The sequence below is a fragment of the Cydia strobilella genome, chromosome 21 (genome assembly GCF_947568885.1).
Source record: "Cydia strobilella chromosome 21, ilCydStro3.1, whole genome shotgun sequence".
NCBI lineage: Eukaryota > Metazoa > Arthropoda > Insecta > Lepidoptera > Tortricidae > Cydia > Cydia strobilella.
In genome coordinates, this window is record NC_086061.1 from 4,205,343 (window position 1) to 4,225,304 (window position 19,962).

General features: G+C 45.8%; 1 protein-coding gene across 1 annotated transcript; it reads right to left on the bottom strand.

Moving 5' to 3' along the window:
• Positions 1-140: 140 nt before the first annotated feature.
• LOC134751019 (uncharacterized) lies at positions 141-19,654 on the bottom strand. The gene is made up of 9 exons (XM_063686341.1): positions 19,259-19,654; positions 18,835-19,052; positions 17,653-17,829; positions 16,176-16,274; positions 15,107-15,211; positions 9,201-9,351; positions 7,991-8,135; positions 5,545-5,678; positions 141-925 (listed from the first exon to the last, which is right to left on the bottom strand). The coding sequence occupies exons 1-9, from the start codon at positions 19,392-19,394 to the stop codon at positions 777-779; spliced, it is 1,314 nt and encodes a 437-aa protein (XP_063542411.1). The 5' UTR covers positions 19,395-19,654; the 3' UTR covers positions 141-776.
• Positions 19,655-19,962: the final 308 nt, after the last annotated feature.

The following is a 19,962-nucleotide window of genomic DNA, read 5'->3' on the forward strand; positions in this document are numbered from 1 at the left end:
TAAAGTTTATTAATGATTGACATAAGTACAGCAGGCAAGATATTATTATTAGTTTTTTTAAGAAAACAAAATACAAGCTTATATAAGATACACTTAGGTAACAAATATAACTAATATCACAATAATAATAATTTCGCACAAAAACTGATCTACCTACATATCTAATCAACATTTATTTTGTAGTCAACGTAAAAAGATAAAATGATGTGTCAAATGATTGATTGCAATTTAAATGTTTTTTTAACGGACATAGTTTTTTTATCGCGTCTTCAGATAAAGGGATTACCTCAAATCCTTTAAGGATATGAAATAAAGTGCTGACCTATTTGATAGGTAAACGACACAATATTAACAAAATATTCTATTTAGTATTTTATTTTATTCAACCATTTAAATTAAAATATTTATATAAAACAATAACTCCTAATCGTGCTTTAGGATTCATCTACACAACACAGACATTTTCTAAATTAAAATACTGTTTCGGCGATCGCAGGCTTAAAATGAGTAATACTACCTTTATATGCTATGAAAGTACGGCTATCATGGTGGCTTCGCTAGCATGGGCATTGGGCGTGTTCGCTATATTATATAAAATTATAAAGATATTGAAAATGCTCATGCGTTATTTACTTAGATTTGACCGGTACATACTATGTATGTTAAATTTGACCCACTTCCCAACTTCCATTGAAGCTGAAGCTGAAAATTTGCATACATAATTATGTAAGTCGGGTGACAATGTATTGTATTTGTTGATGGGCTCTTAATGACCACTAAGTTAGGTAGACGGAGATATAGTCGTCGGCGGCGTCCATGATGGCTTGTTTCAACACGGAGTCGCCGGTCCGAGTCGCGTGCGACTCGTGCGAGGGCAGGAACAACACCATCTGACTGCTGCGAGCCCAGGAATGGTTCAGCGTACCTGCAATAGCAATATGCATGTTGGGTTACGGCCTTTACCTTAGCCCGCGAAAAGTGGCCTTAGGGTCAAAAAGTTTGGAGACACCGAGAGTACGTGACCGCCTACATCAACAAGAATTTAAGTCTAGCTATGAATCAGGAACCGGGTAAAACAGGCGATTTCCCAAATGTTTTTTTTTCCGAATAGGTTAATCAAAGATCCAAAAACCGGCCAAGAGCATGTCGGGCCATGCTCAGTGTAGGGTTAAAATGGATTAAACAATGTGATGGCTATATAAGATAGAATTTTGAAGTTTTTTGAAAAAACTCACGGCTTAACCGATCGAGTTCGGTATAGTTTTCCTTGAGAGTCTGTCTTTACTAACTTTACCTTCACGATTTTTAGGGTTCGGTACAAAGGGTAAAAACGGGACCCTATTACTAAGACTCCGCTGTCCGTCCGTCTGTCTGTCTGTCCGTCTGTCACCAGGCTGTATCTCAAGAACCGTGATACCTAGACAGTTGAAATTTTCACAAATGATGTATTTGTGTTGCCGAAACAACAAATACTAAGAACAGAATAAAATAATGTGATTTTTTTGCCGTTTTTGAGCGTAATGGTACGGAACCCTTCGTGCTCTCGTCGGACTCGCCGACTCGCACTTGGCCGGTGTTTGTTAGAGTTCCACGTACCGTAGTACCGCAGCGGGTAGTCCCTCGCGGTGTGTTGCCGCGCCAGCAGGCGCGCGGGCGCGTCGCCGGGCGCCAGCACGCGCGCCGGCCACCACGCGCACGAGCCCAGCTTGTGCCACACCACGTCACGTACCGTAGTACCGCAGCGGGTAGTCCCTCGCGGTGTGTTGCCGCGCCAGCAGGCGCGCGGGCGCGTCGCCGGGCGCCAGCACGCGCGCCGGCCACCACGCGCACGAGCCCAGCTTGTGCCACACCACGTCACGTACCGTAGTACCGCAGCGGGTAGTCCCTCGCGGTGTGTTGCCGCGCCAGCAGGCGCGCGGGCGCGTCGCCGGGCGCCAGCACGCGCGCCGGCCACCACGCGCACGAGCCCAGCTTGTGCCACACCACGTCACGTACCGTAGTACCGCAGCGGGTAGTCCCTCGCGGTGTGTTGCCGCGGGCGCGTCGCCGGGCGCCAGCACGCGCGCCGGCCACCACGCGCACGAGCCCAGCTTGTGCCACACCACGTCACGTACCGTAGTACCGCAGCGGGTAGTCCCTCGCGGTGTGTTGCCGCGCCAGCAGGCGCGCGGGCGCGTCGCCGGGCGCCAGCACGCGCGCCGGCCACCACGCGCACGAGCCCAGCTTGTGCCACACCACGTCACGTACCGTAGTACCGCAGCGGGTAGTCCCTCGCGGTGTGTTGCCGCGCCAGCAGGCGCGCGGGCGCGTCGCCGGGCGCCAGCACGCGCGCCGGCCACCACGCGCACGAGCCCAGCTTGTGCCACACCACGTCACGTACCGTAGTACCGCAGCGGGTAGTCCCTCGCGGTGTGTTGCCGCGCCAGCAGGCGCGCGGGCGCGTCGCCGGGCGCCAGCACGCGCGCCGGCCACCACGCGCACGAGCCCAGCTTGTGCCACACCACGTCACGTACCGTAGTACCGCAGCGGGTAGTCCCTCGCGGTGTGTTGCCGCGCCAGCAGGCGCGCGGGCGCGTCGCCGGGCGCCAGCACGCGCGCCGGCCACCACGCGCACGAGCCCAGCTTGTGCCACACCACGTCACGTACCGTAGTACCGCAGCGGGTAGTCCCTCGCGGTGTGTTGCCGCGCCAGCAGGCGCGCGGGCGCGTCGCCGGGCGCCAGCACGCGCGCCGGCCACCACGCGCACGAGCCCAGCTTGTGCCACACCACGTCACGTACCGTAGTACCGCAGCGGGTAGTCCCTCGCGGTGTGTTGCCGCGCCAGCAGGCGCGCGGGCGCGTCGCCGGGCGCCAGCACGCGCGCCGGCCACCACGCGCACGAGCCCAGCTTGTGCCACACCACGTCACGTACCGTAGTACCGCAGCGGGTAGTCCCTCGCGGTGTGTTGCCGCGCCAGCAGGCGCGCGGGCGCGTCGCCGGGCGCCAGCACGCGCGCCGGCCACCACGCGCACGAGCCCAGCTTGTGCCACACCACGTCACGTACCGTAGTACCGCAGCGGGTAGTCCCTCGCGGTGTGTTGCCGCGCCAGCAGGCGCGCGGGCGCGTCGCCGGGCGCCAGCACGCGCGCCGGCCACCACGCGCACGAGCCCAGCTTGTGCCACACCACGTCACGTACCGTAGTACCGCAGCGGGTAGTCCCTCGCGGTGTGTTGCCGCGCCAGCAGGCGCGCGGGCGCGTCGCCGGGCGCCAGCACGCGCGCCGGCCACCACGCGCACGAGCCCAGCTTGTGCCACACCACGTCACGTACCGTAGTACCGCAGCGGGTAGTCCCTCGCGGTGTGTTGCCGCGCCAGCAGGCGCGCGGGCGCGTCGCCGGGCGCCAGCACGCGCGCCGGCCACCACGCGCACGAGCCCAGCTTGTGCCACACCACGTCACGTACCGTAGTACCGCAGCGGGTAGTCCCTCGCGGTGTGTTGCCGCGCCAGCAGGCGCGCGGGCGCGTCGCCGGGCGCCAGCACGCGCGCCGGCCACCACGCGCACGAGCCCAGCTTGTGCCACACCACGTCACGTACCGTAGTACCGCAGCGGGTAGTCCCTCGCGGTGTGTTGCCGCGCCAGCAGGCGCGCGGGCGCGTCGCCGGGCGCCAGCACGCGCGCCGGCCACCACGCGCACGAGCCCAGCTTGTGCCACACCACGTCACGTACCGTAGTACCGCAGCGGGTAGTCCCTCGCGGTGTGTTGCCGCGCCAGCAGGCGCGCGGGCGCGTCGCCGGGCGCCAGCACGCGCGCCGGCCACCACGCGCACGAGCCCAGCTTGTGCCACACCACGTCACGTACCGTAGTACCGCAGCGGGTAGTCCCTCGCGGTGTGTTGCCGCGCCAGCAGGCGCGCGGGCGCGTCGCCGGGCGCCAGCACGCGCGCCGGCCACCACGCGCACGAGCCCAGCTTGTGCCACACCACGTCACGTACCGTAGTACCGCAGCGGGTAGTCCCTCGCGGTGTGTTGCCGCGCCAGCAGGCGCGCGGGCGCGTCGCCGGGCGCCAGCACGCGCGCCGGCCACCACGCGCACGAGCCCAGCTTGTGCCACACCACGTCACGTACCGTAGTACCGCAGCGGGTAGTCCCTCGCGGTGTGTTGCCGCGCCAGCAGGCGCGCGGGCGCGTCGCCGGGCGCCAGCACGCGCGCCGGCCACCACGCGCACGAGCCCAGCTTGTGCCACACCACGTCACGTACCGTAGTACCGCAGCGGGTAGTCCCTCGCGGTGTGTTGCCGCGCCAGCAGGCGCGCGGGCGCGTCGCCGGGCGCCAGCACGCGCGCCGGCCACCACGCGCACGAGCCCAGCTTGTGCCACACCACGTCACGTACCGTAGTACCGCAGCGGGTAGTCCCTCGCGGTGTGTTGCCGCGCCAGCAGGCGCGCGGGCGCGTCGCCGGGCGCCAGCACGCGCGCCGGCCACCACGCGCACGAGCCCAGCTTGTGCCACACCACGTCACGTACCGTAGTACCGCAGCGGGTAGTCCCTCGCGGTGTGTTGCCGCGCCAGCAGGCGCGCGGGCGCGTCGCCGGGCGCCAGCACGCGCGCCGGCCACCACGCGCACGAGCCCAGCTTGTGCCACACCACGTCACGTACCGTAGTACCGCAGCGGGTAGTCCCTCGCGGTGTGTTGCCGCGCCAGCAGGCGCGCGGGCGCGTCGCCGGGCGCCAGCACGCGCGCCGGCCACCACGCGCACGAGCCCAGCTTGTGCCACACCACGTCACGTACCGTAGTACCGCAGCGGGTAGTCCCTCGCGGTGTGTTGCCGCGGGCGCGTCGCCGGGCGCCAGCACGCGCGCCGGCCACCACGCGCACGAGCCCAGCTTGTGCCACACCACGTCACGTACCGTAGTACCGCAGCGGGTAGTCCCTCGCGGTGTGTTGCCGCGCCAGCAGGCGCGCGGGCGCGTCGCCGGGCGCCAGCACGCGCGCCGGCCACCACGCGCACGAGCCCAGCTTGTGCCACACCACGTCACGTACCGTAGTACCGCAGCGGGTAGTCCCTCGCGGTGTGTTGCCGCGCCAGCAGGCGCGCGGGCGCGTCGCCGGGCGCCAGCACGCGCGCCGGCCACCACGCGCACGAGCCCAGCTTGTGCCACACCACGTCACGTACCGTAGTACCGCAGCGGGTAGTCCCTCGCGGTGTGTTGCCGCGCCAGCAGGCGCGCGGGCGCGTCGCCGGGCGCCAGCACGCGCGCCGGCCACCACGCGCACGAGCCCAGCTTGTGCCACACCACGTCACGTACCGTAGTACCGCAGCGGGTAGTCCCTCGCGGTGTGTTGCCGCGCCAGCAGGCGCGCGGGCGCGTCGCCGGGCGCCAGCACGCGCGCCGGCCACCACGCGCACGAGCCCAGCTTGTGCCACACCACGTCACGTACCGTAGTACCGCAGCGGGTAGTCCCTCGCGGTGTGTTGCCGCGGGCGCGTCGCCGGGCGCCAGCACGCGCGCCGGCCACCACGCGCACGAGCCCAGCTTGTGCCACACCACGTCACGTACCGTAGTACCGCAGCGGGTAGTCCCTCGCGGTGTGTTGCCGCGCCAGCAGGCGCGCGGGCGCGTCGCCGGGCGCCAGCACGCGCGCCGGCCACCACGCGCACGAGCCCAGCTTGTGCCACACCACGTCGTCGTACCTAACCATATACCACAGAATAAATAATAGAGGATATAATAGGATAGAGCGATACTGTCACGCTAAATTTTGTAGCCACAATAACTTCACTGCCATCTATCGACACAGCATTAAAACTAAAAATAAAAATATCAAAAAATGTTTTTTTATATGGATAAATGTTTTTTTTTTTATTTGCAGTATTTTTTTTATATTATATTGACCCGTGTTCTTTCAATGATATGCGTTAAAATTGTTAAATAACAAACGAAACCGTCAACGCCATTCAAAGTCTTTGTTGGTACCAAAGATGATTAAGAAGACACCATACATCGGTTTCGTTACCAAAAAGACTATTATTTTCGTAGTCTACAACTAGACTCTACTAGTAGCAGTACTGATAGTTCCGCTACTTGACGCCAAATGTAGACTACGAAAATAATAATAGTCTTTTTGGTAACAAAACCGATGTATGGCGTGAATAGTGCTCACGCCATACATCGGTTTTGTCTTCTTAATTCTCTTTGTTGGTACAGAAGGTTCACTCTCTAATAAAACGCGTCTATTACGACAGATATGACCGCTAGGTGGCGCAAGCGCGAGCAGGCGTCCGTTCCGTAGCGGTGCGCGGCAACTACTACTGCTAGACACCAAAATTGGTGTGGGCCGCATTGTAGCGACGCGACGAAATCGCGGAGTGAGCCACGCCTGCAGATACTATTTAGATGAACGGGTCCCCCGGCGGGCTCCCTTTGTTTCACATAAAGTTTTAAATCATAATGCTTTGTTTGTCATATTAACATTAGTCCTGAAACTGAAACCGTTAACTTTTCAGGATTTTCGTAAGGTTATCCTATATATAAGTTAGGTTAGGTTTGTTTTATGGCAATCCTGAAAAGTTACGCGTTTCTAACCCAAATAAATTGTGACCAACGAAAATGCGGATAAACAATACATTATGACGTAAAACTTTTTAGGAAACAATAGAGACCCCTTTAAACCCCTGTCGCAGTGAACGTGTTAACTTTTAGGGTTTCGTACCCAAAGGGTAAAAACGGGACCCTATTACTAAAAATTTACTGTGGTTACAAAATTTACTATGACAGTACCGCTCTATCTTATTATATTCTCTTTGGTATGTGTGAAGTTTTACCTCGTGAAATCGAGTAACGAACGTGGATCTAATTAATCTAATATAGCTTGCAAGAGTTGCAAGATTTCACCCGAACATAAATACATACATATATCTCTAAAAGCTTGTAAAATGATTTCCGTTTGGCGTGATTGGCGTATCCGCAAACTGCTTAAACCAGCATGAGTTCGATTCTAGTTTAACAGTTTTTTTTTATGGTTTTGACAACCATGACGTCTTGATGATCGGCAAAATATCTCACTTAAATTCACATGCACCAATCAGCGGGGCGTTCTTCAAGGTCGCATCAAAAGATCAAAACCCTACCCAAGGGCCTGACACTCTTTGATAGAGAAAGATAGTCTTATTGCGATTCCTATAAGAGGAAAGAGAAAATAGTGCAATGCTTTGTCCTTATCACCGACCGGGTGGCATCATAGGTTGGAGGCGATGACGAAATACCGAAATTTATAAGAGTGAAAGAGAAAAAATCCTATGCTGCCCGAGTTTTATATGAATAATCTTTCCCTTACCCCCGGTCGCTCGGTGGCCCGTCTATAACTACTTGTATATACTATGTCTATGGTCTATGAGCCTCTACCAATATTATGTATATTCTACCTCCAATCAATCTTCATATTGTAATTGTATATACCGGCGCGCCTGGCTTTTAACATTTCATCGTTCTTACTGGAATTTGTATGAACAACTTTTTTATTAAACATAAGATATCATTGCTACTGTATAAACCAAGAAAGACAAACGATAGCGACATCTAAAATACACCCAGAGACATCTAGCGACGAATGTTGGAACTAAAATTCATAGCGAACTTTTTTCTAAACCCACTTAAATATGGAGCGCTTTCCCAATTGCATTTCAAAGGAACTTAGGGTTCGCTCAGATACCTAATCTCAAGAATTAACTTATGTGTGTAAGCTTCCAGTGCGCGGCACAAACTGGTATTTTTGTTTGTACTGAGTTTTCTTGACCGGCATAAGCACGAAAAACTAAAAATGGGACAAGCAAGTGCAAGTCGGACTCTTTTTAGTATTTGTTGTTATAGCGGCAACAGAAATACATCATCTGTGAAAATTTCAACTAGCTACCACGGTTCATGAGATACAGCCTGGTGACAGACGGACAGCGGGCATTAAAACCAACGTTGATAGTGAAGATAAAATCATCAAGACACGACCTACCCCGGTTTGGGTCCCCACATGCAACTCGGGCAGGGCAGCTGCGCCGGGACCAAGGGACTGGAGGTCAGGGTCCGAGTACTGGACAACACCTTGGAGATGGTAAGAGCCTCTTCTTGTGGCTGCTTCTTCGGAGGGTTCTTCCGATCTAGAAATTACGTTTTTAATTAGTAAAAGGATTAACAAAATAATACTTATGACCGGTTTGGTGCAACTGTTTGCCTAAGCGCCACTTTTTTTTTTTTGACAGGGGTAAATGTATTTACGCATCTCACCCCCCGGGCTAGGGAAGCCCATTGGGGGGTGGTAAGTGGGACTCGCTCCTCTCAAGGCTACCTCTGCTAGTCAGAGGGATAGGAGAATAGCCACTAACATCAGCAAGGATTTAGCTGAATGTTAACAATCCATACTAATAAATAATAGTCAAATTTTAAATTTAATGTAATAGTAAATGTTTTATGTAATATAAATAAGTACGGCTCACCCGGTATTGTATTGTCCTAGTCCTAGCTCTAAGTATATTGATTTGCATGGTAGGTTTTAATTAATTGTATTTTTTAACATTAGTATTTAAGTTTTTTGTTACTAACACCTCTATGGGCCATGCCTGAAAATAAATGATTATTTAATTTAATTTAATACTATAAATGCTAAGTGTATCTGTCTGTCTGTTACCTCTTCACGCTTAAACCGCTGAACCGATTTAGTTGAAATTTGGTATAGACATAGTTTAAGTCCCGGGGAAGCTGGACATAGGGTGGTTTTTAACCCAGAAATCATTCTTTAAGGGGGTGGAAGTTTGTATGGATAAATTGGAGAATCGATAAAAAGCAGATTGGATAAAAAATAAACTACCTAAATTACTAACTCTACGCAGACGAAGTCGCGGGCAAAAGCTACTGCTTATATAAAAAACCGGCTAAGTGCGAGTCGGACTCGCGCACGAAGGGTTCCGTACCATTACGGAAAAAAACAGCAAAAAAATCACGTTTGTTGTATGGGAGCCCCATTTAAATATTTATATTATTCTGTTTTTAGTATTTGTTGTTATAGCGGCAACAGAAATACATCATCTGTGAATATTTCAACTGTCTAGCTATCACGGTTCATGAGATACAGCCTGGTGTCAGACAGACAGACGGACGGACAGCGGAGTCTTAGTAATAGGGTCCCGTTTTTACCCTTTGGGTACGGAACCCTGAAAACAACCTACGTATGATTTTGACGAGCCATTCCTTCCGACAGGCGAGGTGGTAAGAGGCGGGACAGCGCGGACACTCGAGGCGACGGCGCTTGCCCTCGCTACCGCCGCCGCCGCACACGAGGCACCACGATATGGGAGACACTTTTCGAACTGGTGCATGCTGAAATGATACATGAAGTTTCTTAAGCAGCATCTTGTATGTTTAAAAAGACGTCCGGTCTGGCTTAGTGGATAGTGACCCTGCCTGTGAAGCCGATGGTCCTGGGTTCGAATTCCGGTAAGGTCATTTATTTGTGTGGCGAACACAAATATTTGTTCCCGAGTCATGGGTGTTTTCTATGTATATAAGTATGTATATCGTCGCCTAGCACTCATAGTACAAGCTTTGCTTAGTTTGGGGCTAGGTTGATCTGTGTAAGATGTCCCCTAATATTTATTTATATTTAATATGTAAAAAAAAAAACATCTTTACCACCTAGATGGTTGGCAGTTCTCAACTGTGCGTTTCTACTGCAATTTCCTGTCTAGACAGTTAAACCAGTGGGGCGAAACCGATCCTTTCGGGCATTCTCGGCTCAGTTCGGCTCAGCATTGCTCCGAGCAATTATTAGGCAGTGGCGTGGCTAGGCGTGGGCGAATGGGGTCTTTGCCCACGGCCTCGCACTTAGGGGGGCCTCGTAAAGCCAACCTTTTTATTGGGAAAACACATTGAAATTAATAATTCGCACGGACAACAAAGTGACCCTATATGGTTGGAGAGCCGGCAGTAAAGTTTCGAACCAACGTGATACCGCGATGAGATGCACAATGGTTTCCCATAAAACTGATGCTAAGTCCGAATTTGATAGTCTGCCACGGCGGAACTAGCCGAAAGTACAAAAAAAATAGCCACTTCCGGTGCGAAAAAGGGGGGGTCATTTAACCCATCTGATACTGCAATAAAAGCTATGGCATCAGTTAGAAATTTACTGGCAGATACAGAAAAGCGAAATCTGCCAGTATGATTCCTGCCGGAAGTGCTTGGCATACGCTCTCAAAGGTGACCATCGGGACCCCTAAATTAACCCATCTGATACCAGCACGAAACCAATTCCAGTCGGTAGATATGAACCTTCTCTTCAGGAATATATAAGTCTGCCAGGGCGCTTTCAGCCGAAACACCTTGACATACGAGATTATGTGAGCAACATCCGTGGAACCCGTATTTTGGAATTGTACAGATTACAGACATTTTAATTATTGCAGGCTTATGAATTATTACCTAATGCTTATATTTGTATATTTTTATGCCATTAATAACATATATTTCAAATTTATTAATATACACAATATAATTTGGGCATTAATTTAATACCTGCTTACGGCTTTGTACTTCTTTGTTTGCCTTATAAAGGTGCTAACAAATTAGCTACTTTAGTTTCACTCAAATTGTCGCAACTACGTCAAAACTGTCACATATGATTATACGATCACGTTTGGTAGAAGAGCCGGCAGTAAAGTTTCGAACCAACGTGATACCGCGATGAGATGCACAATGGTTTCCCATAAAACTGATGCTAAGTCCGAATTTGATAGTCTGCCACGGCGGAACTAGCCGAAAGTACAAAAAAAATAGCCACTTCCGGTGCGAAAAAGGGGGGGGTCATTTAACCCATCTGATACTGCAATAAAAGCTATGGCATCAGTTAGAAATTTACTGGTAGATACAGAAAAGCGAAATCTGCCAGTATGATTCCTGCCGGAAGTGCTTGGCATACGCTCTCAAAGGTGACCATCAGGACCCCTAAATTAACCCATCTGATACCAGCATGAAACCAATTCCAGTCGGTAGATATGAACCTTCTCTTCAGGAATATATAAGTCTGCCAGGGCGCTTTCAGCCGAAACACCTTGACATACGAGATTATGTGGCGCAACATCCGTGGTACCCGTATAACCCGTATTTTGGAATTGTGCATATTACGGACATTTCAAATACTGCAGGCTTATTAATTTATTACTCTATGCTTATATTTGTATCTCCTTGGATATCACGGGCCTATAAATCCCGGTCTTTTGATAGGCTTGCGTGGGGATATAGATCCAACACGTAGAGGCCCCTTGGAGAGCTTTAATGTCATGTAGAACGCCTGCTGGAACCCGTTCACAGGCGCAACAATGGACACCCATGAACCGGTCGCAGCAGGCATTGGGACTATTGCAGAAAAAGTGAACAGTATACCGGTCTATGGATTGAAGTTTGGGTGGACAATGAGACTGGGCTATTGTAAAGAACTCCGGACACCTGCCATAACAATGTTAATACACGTTATCGAGGCAGGTGGTGACTTGCCGCTGACTAGATGGGCCCCTGAAACTGCCGTCGTGAAGACGACCAGGAGCAACACCGGTGTGAGCGGCTCAGGGGTGTCGAGAGGTGTGCGCCGCTTTCTACCCAGTGACTGATGTTAACAGCCACTGTGCCAACTCGCGTCTTATGCATCTTTCACTTCCACCCCTGGAGCATATAGCTCTAGCGACTCCTCTCTGGACAGCCAATGAAGGCAAGCCAGAGCTGAGAGTCCTGCGGGTCCCCTTGGGGTCCACTCCGACCGACGAAGACACGCCGGAGACGGAGACCCTGACCGACTCTCGGGAGCACTCGGGTCCGTGGGGTCGTTACTCCCCAACAGCTCGCCACAAGCTGCCCTGTATATTATTACGTTATTAATAACATAATAAATTAAGTTAAAATAAATTAAATAATGTGATTAATATGATTAATAGTCATTGAATTAGCTATATGAATCGTTTGTCTTTGTCTGTCATTTTGACTTATGTATTTGTAAGAAAAGGATAAAACATAATTTAACTAATTCAGGCTCGTAAAGTTTTACGAATAAGGGGGTATTAGTATTCATAGCTAAATCAGGCTTGTAATGCGACATAAAATGATTTTTGGTGGTTTCTTTTACGCTTGAGGCGTTTTTTCACCTATTTGGTGTATCTAATCACTATCTTATGTAGGGGAGAGAGGGGCAAGACGAGTAAGACGGGGTAGCGGCTTTATATGGCGACACGACTGACCAACCATCAGAATCCCGTTAACGCATGACGATGCGTCGCCATCATAGCAATCAGTTCGCACAGTGACCGGCTAGACAAATGGTGTCGTTAATTATTTATTTGCAAAAAAACTGTTTTTGCCATATTCCTTGTTATTTTTAGGGTTCCGTACCCAAAGGGTAAAAACGGGACCCTATAACTAAGACTCCGCTTTCTGTCTGTCTGTCTGTCTGTCCGTCTGTCACCAGGCTGTATCTCATCAACCGTGATAGCTAGACAGATGAAATTTTCACAGATGATGTATTTCTGTTGCCGTTATAAAAAACTAAAACTAATTGTTTATAACACCTGTATTCATTACCTGTAATGCACAATTAATGAATAAATGATTCTAAAAACATAATAAAATAAATATTTAAGTGGGGTTCCCATACAACAAACGTGACTTTTTTGCGAAATGGTATTATGGTACGGAACCTTACGTGCGCGAGTCCGACTCGCACTTGGCCGGTTTTTGTGTTTTATTTGGTTTGCATTTGTTTCCTTATTATCACCAGCACATATATACTGTTAATTTATTCCTATGGCCCAGCAATCACGCCAACAGCTAAGGACTTGTTTGGTTTCAAGTACGGTTTATTTTACAAAAAACTTTCGAATTTCATTAGGCACATGGGGCAAGATGGGGTACATCTTGACGGCCGTAGTTTTAAAGTGATAAACTGATGAAGAATTGCGGATTTGAATTTATTTATTCTTCAACATCAACATCAACATCAAACATTTATTCAGCAAATAGGCCACAGGGGCACTTTTACGTGTCAATTTTTACAAACAATAAAATTAACCCAACAAACAATAAAATTAACAAGGGAAGATGGGGTACATGTAAGCTGTAAACACATTTTCTGTCTCTCAGACGACTTAAGAAATAAAAATAAAACAGTTTGTGAGAAGTTATCAGACGATGGACCCAAAAGCCAAAAATTTAAGTTTTGTTTAGGCCCTAAATATAATATTTATATGAATCATTCTTATCTTGTCCCGTAGGGGTTCCCCATCTTACCATACTTGGGGGGCAAGATGGAGAGAAGGCACTTTTGGCCATTTTAATTTATTTTTAATTTAATTATCTAACTAGAGAGTTCCTATAAGTGTTGATTATGAAAGACTGATTACCAAAGATAAAAATAAAAATAACAAAAACTTAAAAAAAATAGCATTTACAGTTTTATTGGACTTGAAACATTAAGTATCCCGTCATGCCCACCTCTCCCCTACATTTCTTGACGTTGACGCAAAACTGACGTAGTTTAACATTCAGGGTGTTGTTTTATAACACTACAAATTGAGATAACTAAGGTCTGTTTTTTATTCCGTAGACTAAAATGACGTTTCATATGTAAGACATGACATTTCTTAGTACCACATGAAATGTCATTTTAGTCTACGGATTACGGAATAAAAAACAGAATATAATCTATTGGAGTCTTAGTAATAGGGTCCCGTTTTTACCCTTTGGGTACGGAACCCTAAAAATGATTTAAAATATTCATATTTGGATTATTGGTAAAAATCGTCCTTGACGTTGAAAATCCTGTCTTTTTACACCCGTTTACAATAAGTATGTAATAATAATAATTTTGTTCATTTTGGTAAATAAAGGATATTGTAATTTGAAATTATTGTATTATTTATATATAAGGTGCTAACAAATTAGCTACAGAAATTTTACGAGGTGGTTGGTACTTTACACTAGAACAATTAACTTTGAATAGAAATTAAGAAAGTTTCTCATAATTTTTATTTTATTTACCGAACAAAATAAATAAACTATAATTATATCTAAAAAATAATCATCATGTATTTAACTGCTTGTTTGTCTTAAATGTCATTGTCAACGTATCATTTGATTTATCAGCGTGAAGTGGCCAGTTAAGTTTTATATTTAAAAGAGGTTTTAGAATCTGTTCAATGAGGTCTCATTTAATTATCTCATTAACAGAGTTTTTTTTACAAAGCAAATTTGTTTTCCAATTTTCTCAAAATAACATCATAAAACCTATAATGTTTCATACTTACATATACTTCAGGAGCCGAGTACTATCAACTGTAAAGATATCGGTAGCTAATTTGTTAGCACCTTTATAAGGCAAACAAAGAAGTACAAAGCCGTAAGCAGGTATTAAATTAATGCCCAAATTATATTGTGTATATTAATAAATTTGAAATATATGTTATTAATGGCATAAAAATATACAAATATAAGCATTAGGTAATAAATCATAAGCCTGCAATAATTAAAATGTCTGTAATCTGTACAATTCCAAAATACGGGTTCCACGGATGTTGCTCACATAATCTCGTATGTCAAGGTGTTTCGGCTGAAAGCGCCCTGGCAGACTTATATATTCCTGAAGAGAAGGTTCATATCTACCGACTGGAATTGGTTTCGTGCTGGTATCAGATGGGTTAATTTAGGGGTCCCGATGGTCACCTTTGAGAGCGTATGCCAAGCACTTCCGGCAGGAATCATACTGGCAGATTTCGCTTTTCTGTATCTACCAGTAAATTTCTAACTGATGCCATAGCTTTTATTGCAGTATCAGATGGGTTAAATGACCCCCCCTTTTTCGCACCGGAAGTGGCTATTTTTTTTGTACTTTCGGCTAGTTCCGCCGTGGCAGACTATCAAATTCGGACTTAGCATCAGTTTTATGGGAAACCATTGTGCATCTCATCGCGGTATCACGTTGGTTCGAAACTTTACTGCCGGCTCTTCTACCAATAAGGGTTCCGTTTTTTCCTTTTGAAGTACGGAACTCTAAAGAGAGAAAATTGAAGAAGGAAGTCAGTGGAAGTAAGGTTACCACTCCTGTCTCATTTTCAGCAGTCACCGGAAGTCGTTTGTGCACGTAGTTGTACCTCCAGCATTGGTGCAGATAATCTTCTATCTCTCGCTCCGTCATTATATTCTACAAAAAAAAACAAGTTGTTGCGACAAAAAATTCATTACATTTTATCAAAGACCTATGTAGCACCGTTTCTCGCACAGATGGCGCTACCACCAATACCAACCTTTGGCCTATTGTCGACTAGAAGGCGTGGTTTCGTTTGTTATTTTAACAATTTTAACACATCAGTAAAAGAACATGGGTCAAAACCATACAAAAATAATAAATACAAATAAAACAATCATTTATTCATAATATAATAAAACAAAGTCGCTTTCCGCGGTCTGTCCGTCTATCCCTATGTATGCTTAGATCTTTAAAACTACGCAACGGATCTCGAAGCGGTTTTTTTAAAAGACAGAGTGATTCAAGAACACGGTTTATATCAAAGATAGTTATAACTCCGTAATAGATGGATACAGTCTAAGGAAAAAACGTGCCTCGAAAATCAAGAAAATTTGACTCTCGATCAGAGGGCGCTACTAGCTTTGGCCTACTGTCGTATAGATGGCGTTGACGGTTTCGTTTGTTATTTAACAATTTTAACGCATATCAGTGAAAGAACATGAGTCAAAATCATAAAAATAATTAATGCAAATAAAAATAATCATTTATCCATATTTAAATACATTTTATCGACTTTTTATAAATCTTCTTTTTTAGTTTTAAGGTGTGTCGATAGATGGCAGTGAATTTACTGGGGTTACAAAATTTACTATGACAGTACCGCTCTATCTTATTATATCCTCTTTGGTTTATATGTATAATTTGTAAAGGTTTTGTGTAAATTAAACTACCCGTGCGAAGTCCTCAGGGTAGAGGTGTAAGGTTAGAACCGGCGTAGCTTTATTTGACGTTCATAAGCGCATTGTGATATGCCTAGTTGAATAATAAACTATCTTTATTTTATCAAACCCTTGAACGTTGGGTGATTTGAATAAATAATACGTGATTATATGTGATTTATGGATAGACCCAAACTTACCTTGATGACCAAGTCGAACTTATCCTCCGTACTGGCGTCCACTCGCAGGAGATAGTCAAGTGTATCTCGACTCTCAGTAGTTTGCTCTTTCAGCAGCACCTATACAATGTTAAAGGGTTAGTAGTAAGAAGCAAATCCTTTGAAAGTTTTGGACTTGCTTGACCACTTTCATACTCGTAGGCACAAAACTATTATAGTATTAAAGGTAAACATCGTGAGGAAACCGGACTAATCCCAATAAGGCCTAGTTTCCCCTCTTGTTGGAAGGTCAGATTAGTTGTCAAGCGGACCCCAGGCTCCCATGAGCCGTGGCAAAATGCTGGGATAACGTGAGGAAGAAGAAGGTATTTAAGGTAAAAATTAATTAAATTAAAATATTAAATATTAATTAAAAAGAAAATTAAAATGGGACACAGACACTAAATGAACCAAATACATGGAAAACCATATCCTCAGGAAAAAAATTGCCTCATCGTATGTTTTATTATTATTATTATTTCATTTTAGACAGGCAGCTGATGCTGGTACGTCTAAATCATAGTTCACTTAGCACAGTTAGCATAGCTTGTCTAGTCTATTTTTAAATTGATTAACACTTGCAGAGTTCACAGAGTTACAGCTTGTAATGAATTGTCCTCACAGCCTGGAACTTAAATCAATGCAATCTGTGTTGCAGAGGATTTTATATCTGCAAATGCTCCATCTGTGGAATGAAATCTGCCAAGGTTTTCTTGAGGGGTTCTACAGTATGGGGTTCTTGAGTGTTAATTCATAAAGGGTCAGCATTATATCTGCAAATGCTCCATCTGTGGAATGAAATCTGCCAAGGTTTTCTTGAGGGGTTCTACAGTATGGAGTTCTTGAGTGTTAATTCATAAAGGGTCAGCAACGCGCGTGTGACACCCTAGAATTACAGGCGTCTATGGTAATCACTTACCATCATGGGTTGTCAGACTTGCAAGCTTGTTTGCCTGCTGATTTGAGCTTAAGAGCAAACATAGTCCTCATTTTCCTCCCTGGATATTGTGTAAAAATATTTTCCACTAGCATTTGCCCGCGACTTCGTCTGCGTGGACTTAATAACTGCAGCTAGAGTAAGAATAGCGCCTGGATAAAGTCTAATAGCAATCATTTAATTTGAGCATATGCTTAATTGTTTACATAAATTATCATGTATTTAATTAATTATCTCAATTCCACCCCCCTTTTGACCCTCTTAAGGGATGATTTTCGGGATAAAAACTATCCTATGTCCTTCTCCGGGACTCAAACTATCTCAATGCCAAATTTTAACTAAATCGGTTTAAGTGTGAAGAGGTAACACACAAACAGACTTTCGATTTTATAATATTAGTATGGATAATGTTAATATCCAGAGAGGAAAATACCTCATAACGTTTACGTGCGGAATATGTTTGTATGGAAAACCGGTTTCGAGACGCTCGTCCCCTTTAGTCTTAAAAGAACATGATCTCACCTTGTAATATGTATCGAAGAACATTTCCTTTCCCCTTCGCACAAACTCTCTAAAAGAGTTTCCATGTTTGCCCTGCTCGAGGGGCTGGTGGGACTGGTCATATTTGGCGTTGAAGTCGGGCGTTTTATAGTGATCTGGCTTCACGTTGAAGGGCAGCAGGGGATCTACCTTTGTGACCTGGGATCGAAAAATTCAGTATTCAGTTCTTTACTCGTGAGAACACATAGAACATTTAAGACGGGTTATTCCCAATAGTTACTACCTAGTTGTTACCAGTGGTGGCAGTGGTCAACTGAGAAAATAATTCCCAGTAGTTACTAGGAGATCTTTACCATTGTAAAATAACCTGTATGTTTTAACAGAAATAGACATTTTTTTCATTTTCATTTTCATTTTCACCACCAACATTAACACTGGAGGGAAAAATTTCAGTTGTAACCACTGTTGTTGTATTATTTGTATTATTATTGGCGCTATAAAGAATAATTTTACTTACTTGCTTACTTGTTAGTCATCATCATCATTAACTTAAGAGTTATTCTCTTGTCGGTGGAGTATCTTCCAGCTTTCCCTATCCCGCGCCAGCTCTTTGATTTTTTGATACGACACGACCCCTACTTTTTCTTTCACTTGATCTAAAAAGCTGCGTCTGGGTTTTCCTCTACCCCGCTTCCTTCCTATCCGCCCCTCCAGGATAGTTTTAAAGAAGTAGTCGTGTCGTATTAAGTGTCCAAACATTTACCCGCGTCTATTTGCAATAGTGTTCAGAATAGAATGTATACTTGTTAGTAACTAGTGGGAATAAGCTTTTAAGACTGACAAATTGATAACATTGCATGCTTTTTGAGGACAAAGAAAATTTTTATCTTGCTTTTCCGATTATGACCATTTTATATACTTATTTTTTATAGGTATACTTGGGTATACTAAACCCACAGCTGGGCACATGCCTCACCTTATTGTACCACAAGGTATGGTCTGGCTGGTATGGCACGTCTAGAGCCCTAGCCCACAAAAATTAGGGACATGCAACGATGACAAATAATCCTGACATCTATAAAGTTTTTTTATATTTCTTGTTAGATTTAGGTAATGCTACTGTTTGTTAGTAATCATACTAAGCTAAGAGTTTTTAAAATGGCTGATTAGGCAGTTAAAATAAAGTTTGTTATTTTTATTTACCTTCTTCACAATCCCCGGGCTCGTCTTAGTACCAACACCCTTCGGTTTGACCACTCTGTTAGGCCCATAGAATGGTCGGCACCTCTCTGCAAGACGAAGAGCAGTCCATGGCACCCAAAGCTTCTGTTTTGTACAGTACGTCTCAACATGGTAGCACAACTCTTTCTTCCACTTCAATTTATCAGATGAGCCATCCTTTCCCACTGTTACACCTAAAACTATAAAATTATGCATAGTATATTATCTTAATAGGCTCTGACCGCGAACACGATGGTGTAGAAGACGTTAAGTAAACTGGAGTTTAAAGACTTGATGGTGGTAAAGCTAGGTAGCTAGATCGCACCAAACTTATAGATGTTCTCAGTAAATGTAACAAATAAAGAAAGGTGCTAATATATGTATAATCATAAAATAGAAATTTTACCTTTATCACCATGAAATCGACCACGGTTGTCCTTCACCACTGTAACTTTTGCGTAAGTTTTCTTGGATAACCAAGCTATGGCGACATCGCCCACTTTCCATATGTAAATAGTTTCACTGTTTTCATTTTCACACATGATTCTTATAATTTACTGAATATACATTTCCGATCTTGCCTCAATTTGATATAAATATAGAAATATTATGAATTTAAAATAAAGTTTGGCATGACAAAGTACGTAAACTTGGCAATTCCAGAAAGAGTCAAAAAACTTTTGGAAATTACAATAACAACTTATTCTCCACTTTCGCTAGCACAATAAAATATATCATTTATATTTAAAGTCATTCTATTCCACATTCACAAATAATGAGAACAAAAAATTAATAAAAAGACTAAAAATGGAAGTATTGAGTGAAATCAATGGCCACTGCGGGAAAATTTGAACGGAATGAAACCTGAATGAAAACATTGTGATTCTTGCTTCCTATTGGCTAAAATACACAGAGGGTCCAATGCTACCAATATCTACAAACTAATATCGCAGTGTTGCCATGTTATTCCTTTGTTATACAGCGCCACCCAGTGTCGAGTAGCATAAGAGCGTTAGCTGGCGAATAAACTTTGGTAAAACATACATAGATGGCAGTAGTAGTTAAAAAAACGCAACTCAATTAAAACTTTTTTTTTTAATATTTAATACA